This window comes from Petromyzon marinus, chromosome 66 (genome assembly GCF_048934315.1).
Source record: "Petromyzon marinus isolate PM22_M1 ecotype Great Lakes invasive population chromosome 66, UKy_Petmar_22M1.pri1.0, whole genome shotgun sequence".
NCBI classification, from domain to species: domain Eukaryota; kingdom Metazoa; phylum Chordata; class Hyperoartia; order Petromyzontiformes; family Petromyzontidae; genus Petromyzon; species Petromyzon marinus.
The window spans coordinates 2,313,794-2,332,721 of record NC_133732.1 but is presented as its reverse complement, the minus strand read 5'-3'; the positions used below and the strand labels follow the sequence as shown (position 1 = coordinate 2,332,721).

The 18,928-nt window shown below is 49.2% G+C and overlaps 1 protein-coding gene across 1 annotated transcript; it reads left to right on the top strand.

The window, feature by feature from the left end:
- The first annotated feature begins 7,388 nt into the window (after positions 1 to 7,388).
- Positions 7,389 to 12,003, top strand: LOC142906520 (complement C1q tumor necrosis factor-related protein 2-like). Its single transcript, XM_076054523.1, has 3 exons — positions 7,389 to 9,198; positions 9,523 to 9,585; positions 11,467 to 12,003. The coding sequence occupies exons 1-3, from the start codon at positions 9,042 to 9,044 to the stop codon at positions 11,961 to 11,963; spliced, it is 717 nt and encodes a 238-aa protein (XP_075910638.1). The 5' UTR covers positions 7,389 to 9,041; the 3' UTR covers positions 11,964 to 12,003.
- Positions 12,004 to 18,928: the final 6,925 nt, after the last annotated feature.

The following is an 18,928-nucleotide window of genomic DNA, read 5'->3' as shown; positions in this document are numbered from 1 at the left end:
AAGGATGTCCTCTCACTCCCACATTATTCAACATCTATTTTGAACACGCAGTTCATGAAGCCTTCAATAGCTGTACCGGAGAAATTTAAACTTGGTAAAGATGCAATGGGAGGCTGATCGATGCCCGGGTGCGGTCAAGGGATGGCTCCCTGTTGGTCAACCACGTTATGTATGCCGATGATTTGGTAATTGCTGCTCATTCAGAGGAGGAGTTGGAGACACTGCTGCTTAATCTGGAGCTTGCCGCTAAGAGGTGGGGCCTTACAATCAGCCCCACCAATACTAAGCAACTGCCTGGGTATTTTGTACCATCGGACACTCCACGGCCACAACTCCCAATCGGTGATGGGGTAGTTGTGGAGAGAGTGGAAAGTTTCCCATACCTGGCGAGTGTGCTCATGACCGGCTCTTGTTTAGCAGCAGAGGTCTCACTCCGAATCAGTCGAGCGGCAATATATTTTAATCGGTTGCATAACGCTGTGTGGAAGCTACCTGGTCTGTCGCTCCGCACAAAGCTTCAGGTCTTCTCGGCCACAGTCATTCCCTCCCTTTTCCATGCTTGCGAAACGTGAACACCCCTAATGGAACATCTTCGCCCGTGATAAATATTTAGGCTGGCCTGCTTACGATCCATCCTGGGTTGAACCAGGCTGGATTGTGTAAGGAGCTCAAAAATCTTTGAAAGATGTGGACAAAGTCCCATCGGTGAGCTCCTCCGGCAGGCAAGGCTACGTTGGCTGGGCCATGTAGCCTGCATGCCCAGTCACCGCATGCCTTAACAGCTTTTGTTCGGCCGGATAGAGGGGGGTAAACAGGCGTGGCATGGGCTAGAGAAAAGATGGAGTGATGTGGTACAGGAGGACGCGGAGCTGAGTGGACTTGCCGATGACTGGTACCAGCGGTGTCAAGATCGGCCTCTGTGGAGGAGGCTTGTGAAGGACGCTACTGGGCAGTGGAGACAATCACCCTCTTGCAACAACGGAGGGTGCAGGACCGATGCTCACAATATCGAGCGAAGCACCGGGTGGCTAAATCACAGCAAGTTGGCATAGTAGGGGGCATCAGCCAGTCGTCTCAGTCAGTCAACCCGTGGCACCTGCTGGGTCTGCCCCATGACCTCCTGCCAGCAGGCGTTCGACACTTCACGTGGCCTCAAGGTGCACATAGCCTGGCACAAGCGTCGTGGTGACATCACCGTCACTTAGTGGCGAATGGCGGTTGGTGTTGTTGTGTGCATGTTCATGTGTTGTGTGTATATATATGATATGTGCATGTGTATGTATCTGTATGTTTCTTTGTTCCTGTGTGTGTACATGTGTGTGCATGTTCATGTTTCCAGCAAAAACCACCACCTATCTCCTCACTGGTGCCAGATGGTAACGCTGTGGTGGATGTGAGCAATGCCATCCAGGAAAGGACAATTCCAAAATTGCCGATACCCGTTAATGGTGGTTGTAGCCACCATAGGTCCAAAACCAGGGTTTTGGACGGGTGTGAGGGGATGATACAATACATATACCACTAAAATACATGTAAAAAATCTAACTAATCTTGTTCCGGAGGTCCCGGGGGGAAAAGTATCTATGACAACTCCTGGCCAAACCCAATTTGTTGGAGCCAGAGGTCTGAATCATTACCATTGGGGTTCCTCCAGAAACAGCAAGAAGCAATTGCGAGTGGCCACGTGGAATGTTCAAACGCTCACTGCGGAGGAAAGGCTGCCACTCCTCTGTCGGGAGCTGGACTGGTACCACCTGGATCTCTGCGGCATTCAGGAGGTCCGGTGGACTGGCTCCAGCCACTATGAGGGGTGGACAGTCCTCTACTCGGGGCAGAAGACTGCCAAACAACAGGGAGTGCATTTTCTTCTGAACAAAAGAATGTAGGGGGTATGGGAGCATAGAGGTGAGGTGTGGGAAACTGGAAGCCCCAGGCCACTGTGAGCTCTCCTTCCCTTCAATCAAAGGCAAGGTATGGTGGTCGTGGTTATTTATGCCCCCACCAAAGATGAACATCAGTGGAGGGATGCAGGCAAGGCCGATGAATCAGATGCCTTTACAGACCTCCTGTTACAGGTGCTAGCTAAAGTGACCCCTTGAGATATAGTCTTCTTGTTAGGTGGCTTTGAGTCACGAGTGGGTCATGATGCTGGCACCTGGTCTGGAGTGATTGGAAGTCATCGGACAGATCATCTAAAAAACAACGGTTGGAGGCTGCTATTTTTTTGTGCAGCCCATGGGCTTGTAATTACCAACATGCTGTTCCAGCATCGGTGCATTCACACAGCATCATGGATGCATACCGGGTCCAATCAAGAACATCTGCTGGACTACATAATGATGGAAAAGTGGATACGCGCCCATTTCCTTGACACCAGGCCCAAACGTGAGGCTGATCTGCCCACTGACCATCGGCTTATCATTTCTAAGATGTGCATGCTATTCTTCCACTCCGGTAGTGGGTGTACATCCAGGGACCTATTCGAACAAAGAGCGGCCTGGTCTCAGCTATCTCATGAAAGTTGCAAGTGAGAATTTCATGATCACTTGTAGCTGGGGTTTGGACCTTCCACCATTCCTGATGCCGAGGGGAAATGGGCGAGTTATTGGACTGTGGCTCATGCAGCTGCAATGGCTGCTTTGGCTGCACTGTCCAAATCTCCCCAGAGACCCTGGCGGACAGAGGAGGTGTTCAGGCTGGCTGAGAGAATGAGGAGGCTTACCACAGCCTTCTCTCATAGATTTGGAGAACCATACAGCGCTGCAAAGATGGGTGTTGGTCACGGGTTGCTGAGGAGATGGAGTCTGCCTCAGTAATACCCGATCACAAATAACTGTTCAACTCCATGAAGAAGTAACTTCTAGTGCCACACCTATCACCATCATTAGGGTGTTGTATATGCCATTTTCAAGAAATTATATGAAGAGTGATATCGCCTACTTTTCACGTAATAGTTATCTTTTTACATATATATGGATTTAGCATGTTCTAAAAAAACACCCAGTAACTGAGGCCTGTGAACTCCTCCCTTGAAACAACAAGGGCAAAAGGCGCACCCCCTGCTGCTTTAGCAGCGTCCCGAACACAAAGGAGACGGGCATCGTAGAGGTTACTTACTCACAAGCCTTTGCTTGAAAAGTTATAATGTTTGGATTGACCACCACCGTGAAGGAATATTTTCCAACATTATGGTATTAAACGTTAGCTTGATGATAGAATGTGCTGTTATATGGCGGTGCAGCCCAGGAGCAAAAGGTTTTCATAGTGACTATTTGGCAGAAATCTTGACTTAAAGCTTTCGTGACTTCAGGAATTAATATTATTGGGTCTTTCGGAAAAGTCACGAAGATCGGTTGAAAGAAAAATAATGTTTTTTGATCACAACACAAGCAATCGTGATCAGGTGGAGGAGAGAGGGGGAAAGATGCTGATGCAGACTGTTTTAAAAGGTTTGAAATGGGTGTAGCCCAAGGGTCATAAACGAAGTGGGCAGGGCTAGTTATGTTAATGTGACCGGACAGTGGCCTCCACAATGAGGGAGCGGAGGCGGCTATGTTAATGTAAGATATTAGAATGTTAATGGCAGATCGCAGAGCAGCAATGTCGAGCTCGGCGTGCGAGGTGGCTGTGTTAGTGTGGGAAATTTAACCTGACCACCCAGCTCGACGACGCTAACTGACTGCATAGCTGGCTGACTATCCAGCAGTGGCGGCGTCGGGCGATGACAAAGATGACAGCAGCGACGACGTCGACGACGAGGACGACTTCCACGGCGAGACGACCCTGATTCCCACGGACAGCCCCGAGCTCCCTCTCTCGCCCCCTTTTATACTTCCAGCGGGATCTGGCCACGCCCTGGCCACGCCCCCCTTCTCGAACCTTCTAGCTGGTTCTGAGAGCTCAAACATGGATCGCTTCCATGACCCTTGACCCAGTTCTTCCCCTTGGGTGGAAACACCCGCAATTGCTACTTCTAGTCGCCAGTCGGCTCTGATACACTACATTTGCATGGGCAATATTGTTGGTGTTTTGATGATAATGTGTTCGGGGAAGTTGACATTAAAGTTACTTAGATTAAAAACAGGTTTCTGTGTGCTTCTTTCCTAAACTCGTGCATCATTGTCCTAATAACGAACTGTATCCTGCGGTGAGATCTGAATCCCAAGACCTGACACAATTGCACAGGTAATTGTTAAAGCGAAGAACCAATAACGTTAAAGCAAGAATCGTACATGTTGAAGCAAGAATCATTGGCATTATCACGATTGGTGAAACATAGCCCGAGACAACGAGAGAGCCAATAGTACATTTTTATTTCATAATTTTACCTATTTTTTATTTATTATATTTTTTAAATCACAATATTTGCAACAGGGAAAAAAGGTGATATGATCTACGACCCCCAGGAACAGGTTTGTAGATTTGCTGAGCATTTCTGTGAGGTCTTAGGGGAGGGTAAGTCCCTCAGCCTGGAAAACATCATCGGGAAAAATAGGAATGACCATGCTGAGGCTGTCGTGCCTCAGATATTGGAAGAAGTAGTCATCTTGATTTGATGCTTTCGTGACTGCAGGAATAAATACTGTTTGGTTATTTAGGTAAAATCACGAGCAATAGTCATCAGATATTCACCTGATGACGATTGCATGTGTTGAGATCGAAACGTCGTTATTTATTTTGTTTTATTTCCACCTACGTAACTTTACCGAAAGAACCAAAGAGTATAGAAGAAGTCATCTCCTGTGAGTGGCTGGCTAAGGTGCTATCTGTTGAAGAAGTACAGAAGGTGATCCAAAATCTGAGAACAAGAAAAGCACCAGCCAGAGATGATCTCCCAAGCGAAATTCTGAGGGATGGTGGCGTTTGTGAGAAAACTTACATGACATCATAATAACAGTCTGGACAAGCTGACGGGTTCTGCAGGATTGGAAGGATGCCCTACAGGGGCAATTCCCTCTTCAGTGTTGCGGGAGAGGTCCTGGCAAGGATTAATCAGCCAGGCATGCTGAGGTGAGGCTTGTGGAGCCCAATGTGGTTTCAGGAAAGGGCCGTATGCACAGATGCTATATTTTCTGTCCGTCTGCTACAACAGAGGTGTAGGGTATTCCAACAAAACCTACATCTCTCCTTAATTGACCTGGTCAAGGCCTATGATACTATCAGTAGGCCTGGGCTCTCAGTTGTTCTTCTATGCTTTTGAAGTCCGTGACTCTCTGCTCAAAATTATTAAAGGTCTTCATGAATGTGGGCAGGCCCTAGTAAAACTACGTGGCCAGGAGTCGGAGCTTTTCGCTGTTCACCTTGGGGTATGACAGGAATGTCCTCTGGTTCTAACATTATTTAACATCTATTTCTACCACGTAGTTTGTGATGCCAACGATGGCCGTACCGGAGGAATTTCTCTCTGGTACAGATACAATGGGAGGCTGATCGATGCCCACGTGAGGTCAAGGGATGGCTCCCTACTGGTCAACCATGTTATGTATTCCGATGATCTGGTGATTTCTGCTTACTCAGAGAAGGAGTTGGAGGCGCTGCTGCTTAATTTGGAGCTTGCCACTAAGAGGTGGGGCCTTACCATCAGCCCCACCAAAACTAGGCACCTGCCTGGCTATTTTGTGCAATTGGACAATTCACCCCCACAGCTCGCAATTGTTGATGGGGCAGTTGTGGAGAGAGTGGAGAGTTTCCCATACCTGGGCAGTGAGCACATGACCAGCTTCGGATTCACAGCAGATGTCTCACTCTGAATCAGTCGAGCGGCATTATCTTTTCATTGGTTATGTAATGTTCTGTGGAAGCTACCTGGTCTGTTGCTCCACACGAACCTTCCCATCGGCTCGGCCAGTCATGCCATCCCTTCTTTACGCTTGCGAAACGTGGACCCCCCCTTACGGAACATCTTGCCAGGTTAGAAACATAAGGCTGACCTGCCTATGATCCATCCTGGGTTTAAACAGAGTGGATTGTGTGAGGAACTCACAAAAAATCTTTAAAGATCTGGAAAAAATCCATCGGTGAGCTCTTCTGGCACGCAAGGCTGCATTAGCTGGTTCATGTAGCCCGCATGCCCAGCCACCAAATGCCTAAACAGCTTTTATTCGGCCGGATAGAGGAGGCTAAACGGCGTGGCAAAGGTGAAAAAAGAGATCGAGTCATGTGGTACAAGAGGATGCGGAGCTGAGTGGACTTGCCGATGGCTGGTACCAGCGGTGTCAAGATGGGCATCTAAGGAGGAGGCTTGTTAAGAATGCTATTGGGCAATTGCACTCCAGCAACAACGGAGGGCAGAGGAGCGATGCTCACAACAACACGCGGAGCACTGGGTGGCTCAAACACAAGAAGCTTGCACATAAAAGGGCACAGATGGTGCATCAGCCAGTCATCTCAGTTAGTCGACCCATGGCACCCACTGGATCTGCCCCGTGATCACCTGCCAGCGGGAGTTCGAAATTTCACGTGGCCTCAAGGTGCACATAGCCTGGCGCGAGCGCGGTGGTGATGTCACCGCCGCTTAGTGGCGAAAGGCGGTTGTTGTTGTGCACGTGCAAGCACACGTGCGTGTGTGTGTGAAAGTTTCCTTCCCCCGCACCTTCGATTAGCACGGTTGACTACGCATGGTGCGAAATAAGTTGAACGTGCATACACACGTGTCACAGCATGGAAAGAGGTGGCGGCGGCTGATTACAGAGGCCTTCATCCAGCAGCGGATAGTCCCTGGCAGATGGTGATGATGATAGCAGTAGTGGCGAGGGTGAGATATCACACACAAACGCACGCACGCGCGTGCGTGTTTTGGTTCCAAATCGAGAAATGCAATAAGCGGACAGGGTCACACTAACTCCATCACGTGTTCTCTGTGTTGCTGTCAAAGTGAGCGCGTGAGAGCGCGATAGTGTAGCGGTTAGCTCTACGCCACGCTGCGAACCCGACGACCCGAGTTCAAATCACGGCCAACATTGGCTATTTCGAGAATCTAAACTGGCCCTGAGCCTCCGCGAAGTCGCCTCAGTCTCAAATGAGTACCTGGGACATAAAATCATCGCTGCTGGGGAGACAAAGGCGACCGGGAGTGGTGCTGACCACCCACCCCCTCATGTGCCATGCCGGCCTTCATACGTGCTCGCGAACAGCTCTTGCCCCTACAGTCTATTACAGGCTATACAGGGGCAGTCATGTGCGGTAAGGCGAGGCAGGGGAGTCAGAGCCTCACCTGTCAAACTGCAATGAAAATAGCTTCACTTCAAGTACAAAAAAATCATGAAATAGAATAAATAATATGATTTCCACACTGATCTGTGTTATAAATATAATTTCTGTATGAAGCCAATAATTTTTATAGTTATAATCGCCAATTTTGCTGAGCTCTGCTGCAAATGCAGGAAGAGACGAGATGTGAGGCAGCGACGAGCTCAGCCTCCCCTCTGATTGCGCAACCCCTCAGAAACTGGATGGAGCGCAGGCAATAAGCGCATGCCTGTTACTATCTCAGTATGTCACCAATGTAATGTTTGTAGACCCCTTCATTGTATGTAACCTTCCATAGTCCAGGTAACTTATTTCACGTATTATGTGTATAAAGATATTTAGGCTCGCTGGTCTCGTCATGAAACTGCATTGAAAAAGCACCAGGGGAGGCAGCTATCACATCTGCCTCACTGAGGGGGACGTGTCAGACACGCCCCCCTCAATGATGACACGCCCCCTCACTAAGGACACGCCCTCCTCATTGAGGGCACGCCCCCTCGGTGAGGATACGCCCCCCTCAGTGAGGACACACGCCCTCAGTGAGGACACTCCACCCCTCAGTTTGGAGATCTGGCACTGATACTAGCCAGTGCCTCCCCACCCATTGACCTCACCGCACGTCACTGCTAAATATCACCACTAAGGGAGATGAAGGCGGGTGGGCGTGGTAGTGCTGGCCACCCACCCCCTCGTGTGCCACAGTGCCGGCCTTCATAGGCGCTGCTACTTCTCGCTCTAACAGCCACTTGACCCCGGCAGTCTGTTAAAGGCTACACGAGGGATCTTTGTCTTTCTTGTTTGTGCTCGTGCGTGTTGACTGTGACGTCACATGTGGGAGGTCTGGACCAAGTTAGAAATAGAGGACCACGTGACTCAAGTAATGTTTAAAAGAGGAGACGGGGGAGAGGATTCCAGTGACTTGGTGACGAACGCTGAGCACCAACAACCTCCGATTAGCAGGACGCTCAGCTGCTACATACGGTGGTCCGAAAGAAAATTCAGCGTACCGTAAGTATAAAGACTCACACAGAGATCCATAGAATCATCACACCAGACCCAAAGAATCATCACACGCTGACCCATAGACTCACAAAAAGACCCATAGACTCACATAGAGACGAGTAAACTCACACATAGACCCACAAACTCACATAGACCCCCAGACTCACACAGACCCATAGATGCACACAGAGATCCATAGCTTGACACAGAAACCCATAGACTCACTGGGAGACCCATAGACTCATCACACATACACCCACAGACTCACACAGGGACCCGTAGACTCACACAGACCTATAGACGCACACAAAAATTCAAAGTCGCACACAGAGACCCGTAGACTCACATAAAGACGAGTTAACTCACACATAGACCCACAGACTCACGCAAAGGCCATAAACTCCTCAACCAGTCGCACAGACTCACACAGAGAGCCATAGACTCACAAAACGACCTTAGACTCACAAAGAGACCCATAGACTCAAACAGAGACCCACAGACTCACAGAAAGACCCATAGACTCACAAAGAGACCCATAAACTCACATAGAGACGAGCAGACTCACACAATGACCCACAGACTCGCACAGAGACGAGTACATTTTCACGTGACGATGATAACACTACATCATTGAACTTTCATTTGTGAGGGGCAGTGCGCTTGTGAAAAAAAGAGCGACTATATAGCAGCTCATTTGTAATTCACTTGGTAAGATAAAATAATAGTTCGTAGTTTAGATCCATCCTGTATACCGGGCAAGCTAGTTAACATCTCGCCACTGCTGTCCCCAGATGTCCATCTCGGCCCTGCCGCTGTTGCTGCTGCTGGTGGTGGTGGGAGCCCAGCAGGAGAGGACCATCTGCGCGGGCATCAACGGGATCCCCGGGCAGCCCGGAGCCCCAGGGCAGCACGGGACTCCTGGGGCCCCTGGGAGGGACGGCAGAGACGGTGAGGGGTCGGGTCCCAGAGACTCCCCAAGGTGCGCTCGTGGTGCGACGCGATCACTCGCTCGCGCACTCGTTCACTCGCTCATTCATTCACTCACTCGTTCGCTCAATCGTTCACCCGCTCACTCATTCGCTCACACGTTCACTCACTCAATAGTTCACTCACTCATTCACTCAATCGTTCACTCGCTCATTCTCGTAGGAGAGTGGTTCGTGTGGAGTAGAGTGAGGTGAGAGGGGAGAGGCAGGAGAGTGCGTGGAGGGGAGTGGAGTGAATTGAGAGTGGCTTGAGGAGTGGACGAGCCATGCTTTGTTCTTCTCGCAGGCGCTACCGGAGCACCCGGAGCCAAGGGAGACGTCGGGGCTCGAGGCTTGACTGGGGACCCAGGTGGGACTGTGACACTGACTCGTGTGCTCCTAGCAGCTGATTCCATATACTTATTTGATTTACCAAGTAATCCTCACTGAGCTATGTGTAGTGGCATAACGTGCGCAGAGATTGCAAACAACATTTGCATTTATGTACGGGTTGCAGACAGTGAGGTCACCTCAGGACGAGCAGGTGCAGGCGCGTGGCCTGGGTGACAGCAGACAGAGAGACGCCAGCAATTAGTGACCGAGGCAACGATTGGCTGGCTGCAAATTCAAACGCGGGGTAGGCGCTACGGAGGCGCGAGACAGTGGCGATAAGGTGGAGGACGCCGGCTTAATGAGGGCCATCTGAGGGCACTTAATGAGGAGGGCGATAAATGGGGAACGTGTGAAGCAACGGGGTTAAGTTGGTTGGAGATGAAGCAGTGAACACTTTTCAAGAGAAGTCCGGGACCTTGCCCTCCACACCTCGTCCTCGCCAGCGGTGATGGCTGAGCCCCCGCTGGTGGGCACGGGCAAGACACGCTAGCAGAGGAGAGGCGAGCAGAATCTTTAGCCTGAGTGTGATAGGCTAAAGGGGTGAGAAGCTATCAGAGTATACAGATAGAGTGTCCGTGACAGGCTAGGAGAGCGGGGAGTAACAGGCTAGTGGAGCAAGAGAGAGTAAGCTCGAAGTAGCAGGCTAGCGGAGGAAAAAAGCAAGAGTTCGCTACAAGAGTGCGTGTTGCTGAACGTGAGGAGCATCCGTGTGGGATGCTGCCAATAAAGTAACACAGCAAAAATAGACGAAGTTTTAGACGTGAATAACCACCACACGACAAATGTAACTCTTGTTCAGAAGCGACCTGGCCACACGTAATGATAGCTCGACGAAGTGGACTCATCATCACGTGGACATTTAGTCTACTAAATCAATTTCTAAATATGGAAGGAAGAAAATTCAGAGGATTCGGTGAAAAATTCACGCAACCACGGGGAGAGACGCATGCAAACTCCATTATAACAGCAGGTGTCAGGATTGTGATCAAGCACACGACGTCCTGTAAACCAAGCGAGGTAGTTAAGATCTAGCCACCGACAGGCTGCATGTGTCACAGAGCGATTCATCACTTCTCTTATTATTTTTACGTGAAGTTAAAAGACACGAGAAGGGGCCAAGCAACTCAATATAATCGAGGTAGGAAATAACCGAGCTCACTGCTCTATTTATTTCACTGCGGTAGCTTGGAGATGTTAACTCCCTCGTCTGGTACACAGGAGGTCGTCGATTCGATCACAACCCTGACAATTCCTGATGTTAATTCGGTGTTTGCATGTTTTCTCCGTGGTCATGTAATTTTTTCTTCGGGTCCTCTCGTTTTCCCTTCAACGTTTAGACTTCAGAGTATTTGGCTGCTACAAAATGCCACGTTATGATATCAGCCTTTTCATTGTCGACAGGCAGGTCACTTCTAAAAAAATGGCAACACAGCAGCTCAGTGGACCTTACACCTGGTAAAATAACAAGTAGTTTAGTTCCAAGTTTAGTCATGGGTCTCTATGTATCTTCATGTTTTGTAAAGTAGAGCTCACTCGGTATACCGTGTATAGCTGTAACATCACCCTATGCTCTGGAAAATATACCTCATTAGGTACACCGTGTATAGCCAGAACATGACCCACATATTCTGGAAAACAGAACTTACTCAGTACACCATGTAGAGCTGAAACACGTGTTCCATACAGACACGTCGTGCAAGGTTTTCCTGTAAAAAAACAAAGACATTTGTCACAGGACACGACTCAATTGTTGGGATAAACACACAAAAATCAAAGATCCTCTATATAGCCTTATCAAACTGTTGTCGCAAGTGCTGTTCGTGAGCACCGATGCGTTTGGACCGTGTGGTCCACCTAGGTCTGCCGGGAAAGCTGGGCCCTCTTGGCCAACCGGGGCGCGTGGGGACTTCGGGAGTCCCAGGTGAGCAGGGCGAAAGAGGCGAGAAAGGCGAGCGGGGAGAGAGCGGCGTGGGGCCCAGGTCGGCCTTCTCCGCGAAGGTGGACGCTTACACGCCGGCGGCCGGCTCCCCCGTGACGTTCAACGTCATCATCACCAACCCGCACGGCCATTACAATGCCGGCACGGGGAAGTTCACCTGCGCCCACCCAGGCGTTTACTATTTCACGCTGTCCGCGCATTCCCAAGAACACTATCTCGTGGTTATGATCATGAAAAACGGGAAGGTCATCTCTAAGGTGTGCGGTGAAAAATACGACGCAATAAGCGGCAGCGTCGTGCTGAGTCTCAAGGCCGGAGACGAGGTTTGGCTGGAGTTGGAGGCTCCGTACATTAATTTGTTCTTCAACGTGCACAGAGACGCCGTGTTCAGCGGCTTTTTCCTGTACCCTGAGTGAATCGTTTTTGTTTCCATCAGCGCATCTGGGAAAACAGATTGGGAACACATTCACTCACACGCATGCACCCCCCCCCCCCCCCGTGTTAAACAAAGCTTTTGGGCAATATCTCGGAAAAATACACAGCAAAAATCTGCAAATGTGCTCGGCTTGCCCAATGCTGTGGTAATGACTGCTAATTTTCGGAAGGGAAATTTTCTCACCAGAGGAAAAATAGGCCCGGCACTTTTCTCAGCCACCTTTCTCCTTGTCCTCCAGGGTGTCTGGGCGATATATTAATCGGTTAGACAACGCAGAGAGGCATAGCAGCTTGCACCAACTGAAAAAGTCCTGAAACCTCAGCAATTTTCCCATCCGGCATCGGCAGTGAAGGAGGAAATATTTCAATTCCAGCTGATAGCTGTGAGGGTTGCTCATTTCTAACAAGGGAGAGAGAGGAGTTCGGATCCATTTTCTCTCCCATGCAATTCCTCAATTTTTTTTATTCCACGGCAACAGAAAGAAGGACAATAGCTTGATCTGGAATTCTGATCATTTTAACAAGATTTTGAATGTATTGATTATGTTTTGGTTCGTTATGCACAAGGACGTGAACAAACTGTGGCGGATAATACTTCATTGACAACCAAGTACAACCATCTCTTAAAACTCTCAGCGACTGTAATAGCACGCGAGTACAAAACCCTGCAGTTCACCGACTTCACCCAACGACCCCGCGTGTCGACAATGACGGAACACCGCATCGACTTAAACAGATAGAGACCACCGCGAGGAACGTTCACAACAACCCTGACGCACGCCTCCACTCCTGGGTGACGAGGCAACGCACCAGAAGCCCAGGATATGCAAATTCACCGTCGAGGTCGACTACATAGTCATGGGTGCGACAAGGATGTCCTCTCACTCCCACATTATTCAACATCTATTTTGAACACGCAGTTCATGAAGCCTTCAATAGCTGTACCGGAGAAATTTAAACTTGGTAAAGATGCAATGGGAGGCTGATTGATGCCCGGGTGCGGTCAAGGGATGGCTCCCTGTTGGTCAACCACGTTATGTATGCCGATGATTTGGTAATTGCTGCTCATTCAGAGGAGGAGTTGGAGACACTGCTGCTTAATCTGGAGCTTGCCGCTAAGAGGTGGGGCCTTACAATCAGCCCCACCAATACTAAGCAACTGCCTGGGTATTTTGTACCATCGGACACTCCACGGCCACAACTCCCAATCGGTGATGGGGTAGTTGTGGAGAGAGTGGAAAGTTTCCCATACCTGGCGAGTGTGCTCATGACCGGCTCTTGTTTAGCAGCAGAGGTCTCACTCCGAATCAGTCGAGCGGCAATATATTTTAATCGGTTGCATAACGCTGTGTGGAAGCTACCTGGTCTGTCGCTCCGCACAAAGCTTCAGGTCTTCTCGGCCACAGTCATTCCCTCCCTTTTCCATGCTTGCGAAACGTGAACACCCCTAATGGAACATCTTCGCCCGTGATAAATATTTAGGCTGGCCTGCTTACGATCCATCCTGGGTTGAACCAGGCTGGATTGTGTGAGGAGCTCAAAAATCTTTGAAAGATGTGGACAAAGTCCCATCGGTGAGCTCCTCCGGCAGGCAAGGCTACGTTGGCTGGGCCATGTAGCCTGCATGCCCAGTCACCGCATGCCTTAACAGCTTTTGTTCGGCCGGATAGAGGGGGGTAAACAGGCGTGGCATGGGCTAGAGAAAAGATGGAGTGATGTGGTACAGGAGGACGCGGAGCTGAGTGGACTTGCCGATGACTGGTACCAGCGGTGTCAAGATCGGCCTCTGTGGAGGAGGCTTGTGAAGGACGCTACTGGGCAGTGGAGACAATCACCCTCTTGCAACAACGGAGGGTGGAGGACCGATGCTCACAATATCGAGCGGAGCACCGGGTGGCTAAATCACAGCAAGTTGGCATAGTAGGGGGCATCAGCCAGTCGTCTCAGTCAGTCAACCCGTGGCACCTGCTGGGTCTGCCCCGTGACCTCCTGCCAGCAGGCGTTCGACACTTCACGTGGCCTCAAGGTGCACATAGCCTGGCACAAGCGTCGTGGTGACATCACCGTCACTTAGTGGCGAATGGCGGTTGGTGTTGTTGTGTGCATGTTCATGTGTTGTGTGTATCTATATGATATGTGCATGTGTATGTATCTGTATGTTTCTTTGTTCCTGTGTGTGTACATGTGTGTGCATGTTCATGTTTCCAGCAAAAACCACCACCTATCTCCTCACTGGTGCCAGATGGTAACGCTGTGGTGGATGTGAGCAATGCCATCCAGGAAAGGACAATTCCAAAATTGCCGATACCCGTTAATGGTGGTTGTAGCCACCATAGGTCCAAAACCAGGGTTTTGGACGGGTGTGAGGGGATGATACAATACATATACCACTAAAATACATGTAAAAAATCTAACTAATCTTGTTCCGGAGGTCCCGGGGGGAAAAGTATCTATGACAACTCCTGGCCAAACCCAATTTGTTGGAGCCAGAGGTCTGAATCATTACCATTGGGGTTCCTCCAGAAACAGCAAGAAGCAATTGCGAGTGGCCACGTGGAATGTTCAAACGCTCACTGTGGAGGAAAGGCTGCCACTCCTCTGTCGGGAGCTGGACTGGTACCACCTGGATCTCTGCGGCATTCAGGAGGTCCGGTGGACTGGCTCCAGCCACTATGAGGGGTGGACAGTCCTCTACTCGGGGCAGAAGACTGCCAAACAACAGGGAGTGCATTTTCTTCTGAACAAAAGAATGGAGGGGGTATGGGAGCATAGAGGTGAGGTGTGGGAAACTGGAAGCCCCAGGCCACTGTGAGCTCTCCTTCCCTTCAATCAAAGGCAAGGTATGGTGGTCGTGGTTATTTATGCCCCCACCAAAGATGAACATCAGTGGAGGGATGCAGGCAAGGCCGATGAATCAGATGCCTTTACAGACCTCCTGTTAAAGGTGCTAGCTAAAGTGACCCCTTGAGATATAGTCTTCTTGTTAGGTGGCTTTGAGTCACGAGTGGGTCATGATGCTAGCACCTGGTCTGGAGTGATTGGAAGTCATCAGACAGATCATCTAAAAAACAACGGTTGGAGGCTGCTATTTTTTTGTGCAGCCCATGGGCTTGTAATTACCAACACACTGTTCCAGCATCGGTGCATTCACACAGCATCATGGATGCATACCGGGTCCAATCAAGAACATCTGCTGGACTACATAATGATGGAAAAGTGGATACGCGCCCATTTCCTTGACACCAGGCCCAAACGTGAGGCTGATCTGCCCACTGACCATCGGCTTATCATTTCTAAGATGTGCATGCTATTCTTCCACTCCGGTAGTGGGTGTACATCCAGGGACCTATTCGAACAAAGAGCGGCCTGGTCTCAGCTATCTCATGAAAGTTGCAAGTGAGAATTTCATGATCACTTGTAGCTGGGGTTTGGACCTTCCACCATTCCTGATGCCGAGGGGAAATGGGCGAGTTATTGGACTGTGGCTCATGCAGCTGCAATGGCTGCTTTGGCTGCACTGTCCAAATCTCCCCAGATACCCTGGCGGACAGAGGAGGTGTTCAGGCTGGCTGAGAGAATGAGGAGGCTTACCACAGCCTTCTCTCATAGATTTGGAGAACCATACAGCGCTGCAAAGATGGGTGTTGGTCACGGGTTGCTGAGGAGATGGAGTCTGCCTCAGTAATACCCGATCACAAATAACTGTTCAACTCCATGAAGAAGTAACTTCTAGTGCCACACCTATCACCATCATTAGGGTGTTGTATATGCCATTTTCAAGAAATTATATGAAGAGTGATATCGCCTACTTTTCACGTAATAGTTATCTTTTTACATATATATGGATTTAGCGTGTTCTAAAAAAACACCCAGTAACTGAGGCCTGTGAACTCCTCCCTTGAAACAACAAGGGCAAAAGGCGCACCCCCTGCTGCTTTAGCAGCGTCCCGAACACAAAGGAGACGGGCATCGTAGAGGTTACTTACTCACAAGCCTTTGCTTGAAAAGTTATAATGTTTGGATTGACCACCACCGTGAAGGAATATTTTCCAACATTATGGTATTAAACGTTAGCTTGATGATAGCATGTGCTGTTATATGGCGGTGCAGCCCAGGAGCAAAAGGTTTTCATAGTGACTATTTGGCAGAAATCTTGACTTAAAGCTTTCGTGACTGCAGGAATTAATATTATTGGGTCTTTCGGAAAAGTCACGAAGATCGGTTGAAAGAAAAATAATGTTTTTTGATCACAACACAAGCAATCGTGATCAGGTGGAGGAGAGAGGGGGAAAGCTGCTGATGCAGACTGTTTTAAAAGGTTTGAAATGGGTGTAGCCCAAGGGTCATAAACGAAGTGGGCAGGGCTAGTTATGTTAATGTGACCGGACAGTGGCCTCCACAATGAGGGAGCGGAGGCGGCTATGTTAATGTGAGATATTAGCATGTTAATGGCAGATCGCAGAGCAGCAATGTCGAGCTCGGCGTGCGAGGTGGCTGTGTTAGTGTGGGAAATTTAACCTGACCACCCAGCTCGACGACGCTAACTGACTGCATAGCTGGCTGACTATCCAGCAGTGGCGGCGTCGGGCGATGACAAAGATGACAGCAGCGACGACGTCGACGACGAGGACGACTTCCACGGCGAGACGACCCTGATTCCCACGGACAGCCCCGAGCTCCCTCTCTCGCCCCCTTTTATACTTCCAGCGGGATCTGGCCACGCCCTGGCCACGCCCCCCTTCTCGAACCTTCTAGCTGGTTCTGAGAGCTCAAACATGGATCGCTTCCATGACCCTTGACCCAGTTCTTCCCCTTGGGTGGAAACACCCGCAATTGCTACTTCTAGTCGCCAGTCGGCTCTGATACACTACATTTGCATGGGCAATATTGTTGGTGTTTTGATGATAATGTGTTCGGGGAAGTTGACATTAAAGTTACTTAGATTAAAAACAGGTTTCTGTGTGCTTCTTTCCTAAACTCGTGCATCATTGTCGTAATAACGAACTGTATCCTGCGGTGAGATCTGAATCCCAAGACCTGACACAATTGCACAGGTAATTGTTAAAGCGAAGAACCATTAACGTTAAAGCAAGAATCGTACATGTTGAAGCAAGAATCATTGGTATTATCACGATTGGTGAAACATAGCCCGAGACAACGAGAGAGCCAATAGTACATTTTTATTTCATAATTTTACCTATTTTTTATTTATTATATTTTTTAAATCACAATATTTGCAACAGGGAAAAAAGGTGATATGATCTACGACCCCCAGGAACAGGTTTGTAGATTTGCTGAGCATTTCTGTGAGGTCTTAGGGGAGGGTAAGTCCCTCAGCCTGGAAAACATCATCGGGAAAAATAGGAATGACCATGCTGAGGCTGTCGTGCCTCAGATATTGGAAGAAGTAGTCATCTTGATTTGATGCTTTCGTGACTGCAGGAATAAATACTGTTTGGTTATTTAGGTAAAATCACGAGCAATAGTCATCAGATATTCACCTGATGACGATTGCATGTGTTGAGATCGAAACGTCGTTATTTATTTTGTTTTATTTCCACCTACGTAACTTTACCGAAAGAACCAAAGAGTATAGAAGAAGTCATCTCCTGTGAGTGGCTGGCTAAGGTGCTATCTGTTGAAGAAGTACAGAAGGTGATCCAAAATCTGAGAACAAGAAAAGCACCAGCCAGAGATGATCTCCCAAGCGAAATTCTGAGGGATGGTGGCGTTTGTGAGAAAACTTACATGACATCATAATAACAGTCTGGACAAGCTGACGGGTTCTGCAGGATTGGAAGGATGCCCTACAGGGGCAATTCCCCCTTCAGTGTTGCGGGAGAGGTCCTGGCAAGGATTAATCAGCCAGGCATGCTGAGGTGAGGCTTGTGGAGCCCAATGTGGTTTCAGGAAAGGGCCGTATGCACAGATGCTATATTTTCTGTCCGTCTGCTACAACAGAGGTGTAGGGGATTCCAACAAAACCTACATCTCTCCCTAATTGACCTGGTCAAGGCCTATGATACTATCAGTAGGCCTGGGCTCTCGGTTGTTCTTCTATGCTTTTGAAGTCCGTGACTCTCTGCTCAAAATTATTAAGGGTCTTCATGAATGTGGGCAGGCCCTAGTAAAACTACGTGGCCAGGAGTCGGAGCTTTTCGCTGTTCACCTTGGGGTATGATAGGAATGTCCTCTGGTTCTAACATTATTTAACATCTATTTCTACCACGTAGTTTGTGATGCCAACGATGGCCGTACCGGAGGAATTTCTCTCTGGTACAGATACAATGGGAGGCTGATCGATGCCCACGTGAGGTCAAGGGATGGCTCCCTACTGGTCAACCATGTTATGTATTCCGATGATCTGGTGATTTCTGCTTACTCAGAGAAGGAGTTGGAGGCGCTGCTGCTTAATTTGGAGCTTGCCACTAAGAGGTGGGGCCTTACCATCAGCCCCACCAAAACTAGGCACCTGCCTGGCTATTTTGTGCAATTGGACAATTCACCCCCACAGCTCGCAATTGTTGATGGGGCAGTTGTGGAGAGAGTGGAGAGTTTCCCATACCTGGGCAGTGAGCACATGACCAGCTTCGGATTCACAGCAGATGTCTCACTCTGAATCAGTCGAGCGGCATTATCTTTTCATTGGTTATGTAATGCTCTGTGGAAGCTACCTGGTCTGTTGCTCCACACGAACCTTCCCATCGGCTCGGCCAGTCATGCCATCCCTTCTTTACGCTTGCGAAACGTGGACCCCCCCTTACGGAACATCTTGCCAGGTTAGAAACATTAGGCTGACCTGCCTATGATCCATCCTGGGTTTAAACAGGGTGGATTGTGTGAGGAGCTCACAAAAAATCTTTAAAGATCTGGAAAAAATCCATCGGTGAGCTCTTCTGGCACGCAAGGCTGCATTAGCTGGTTCATGTAGCCCGCATGCCCAGCC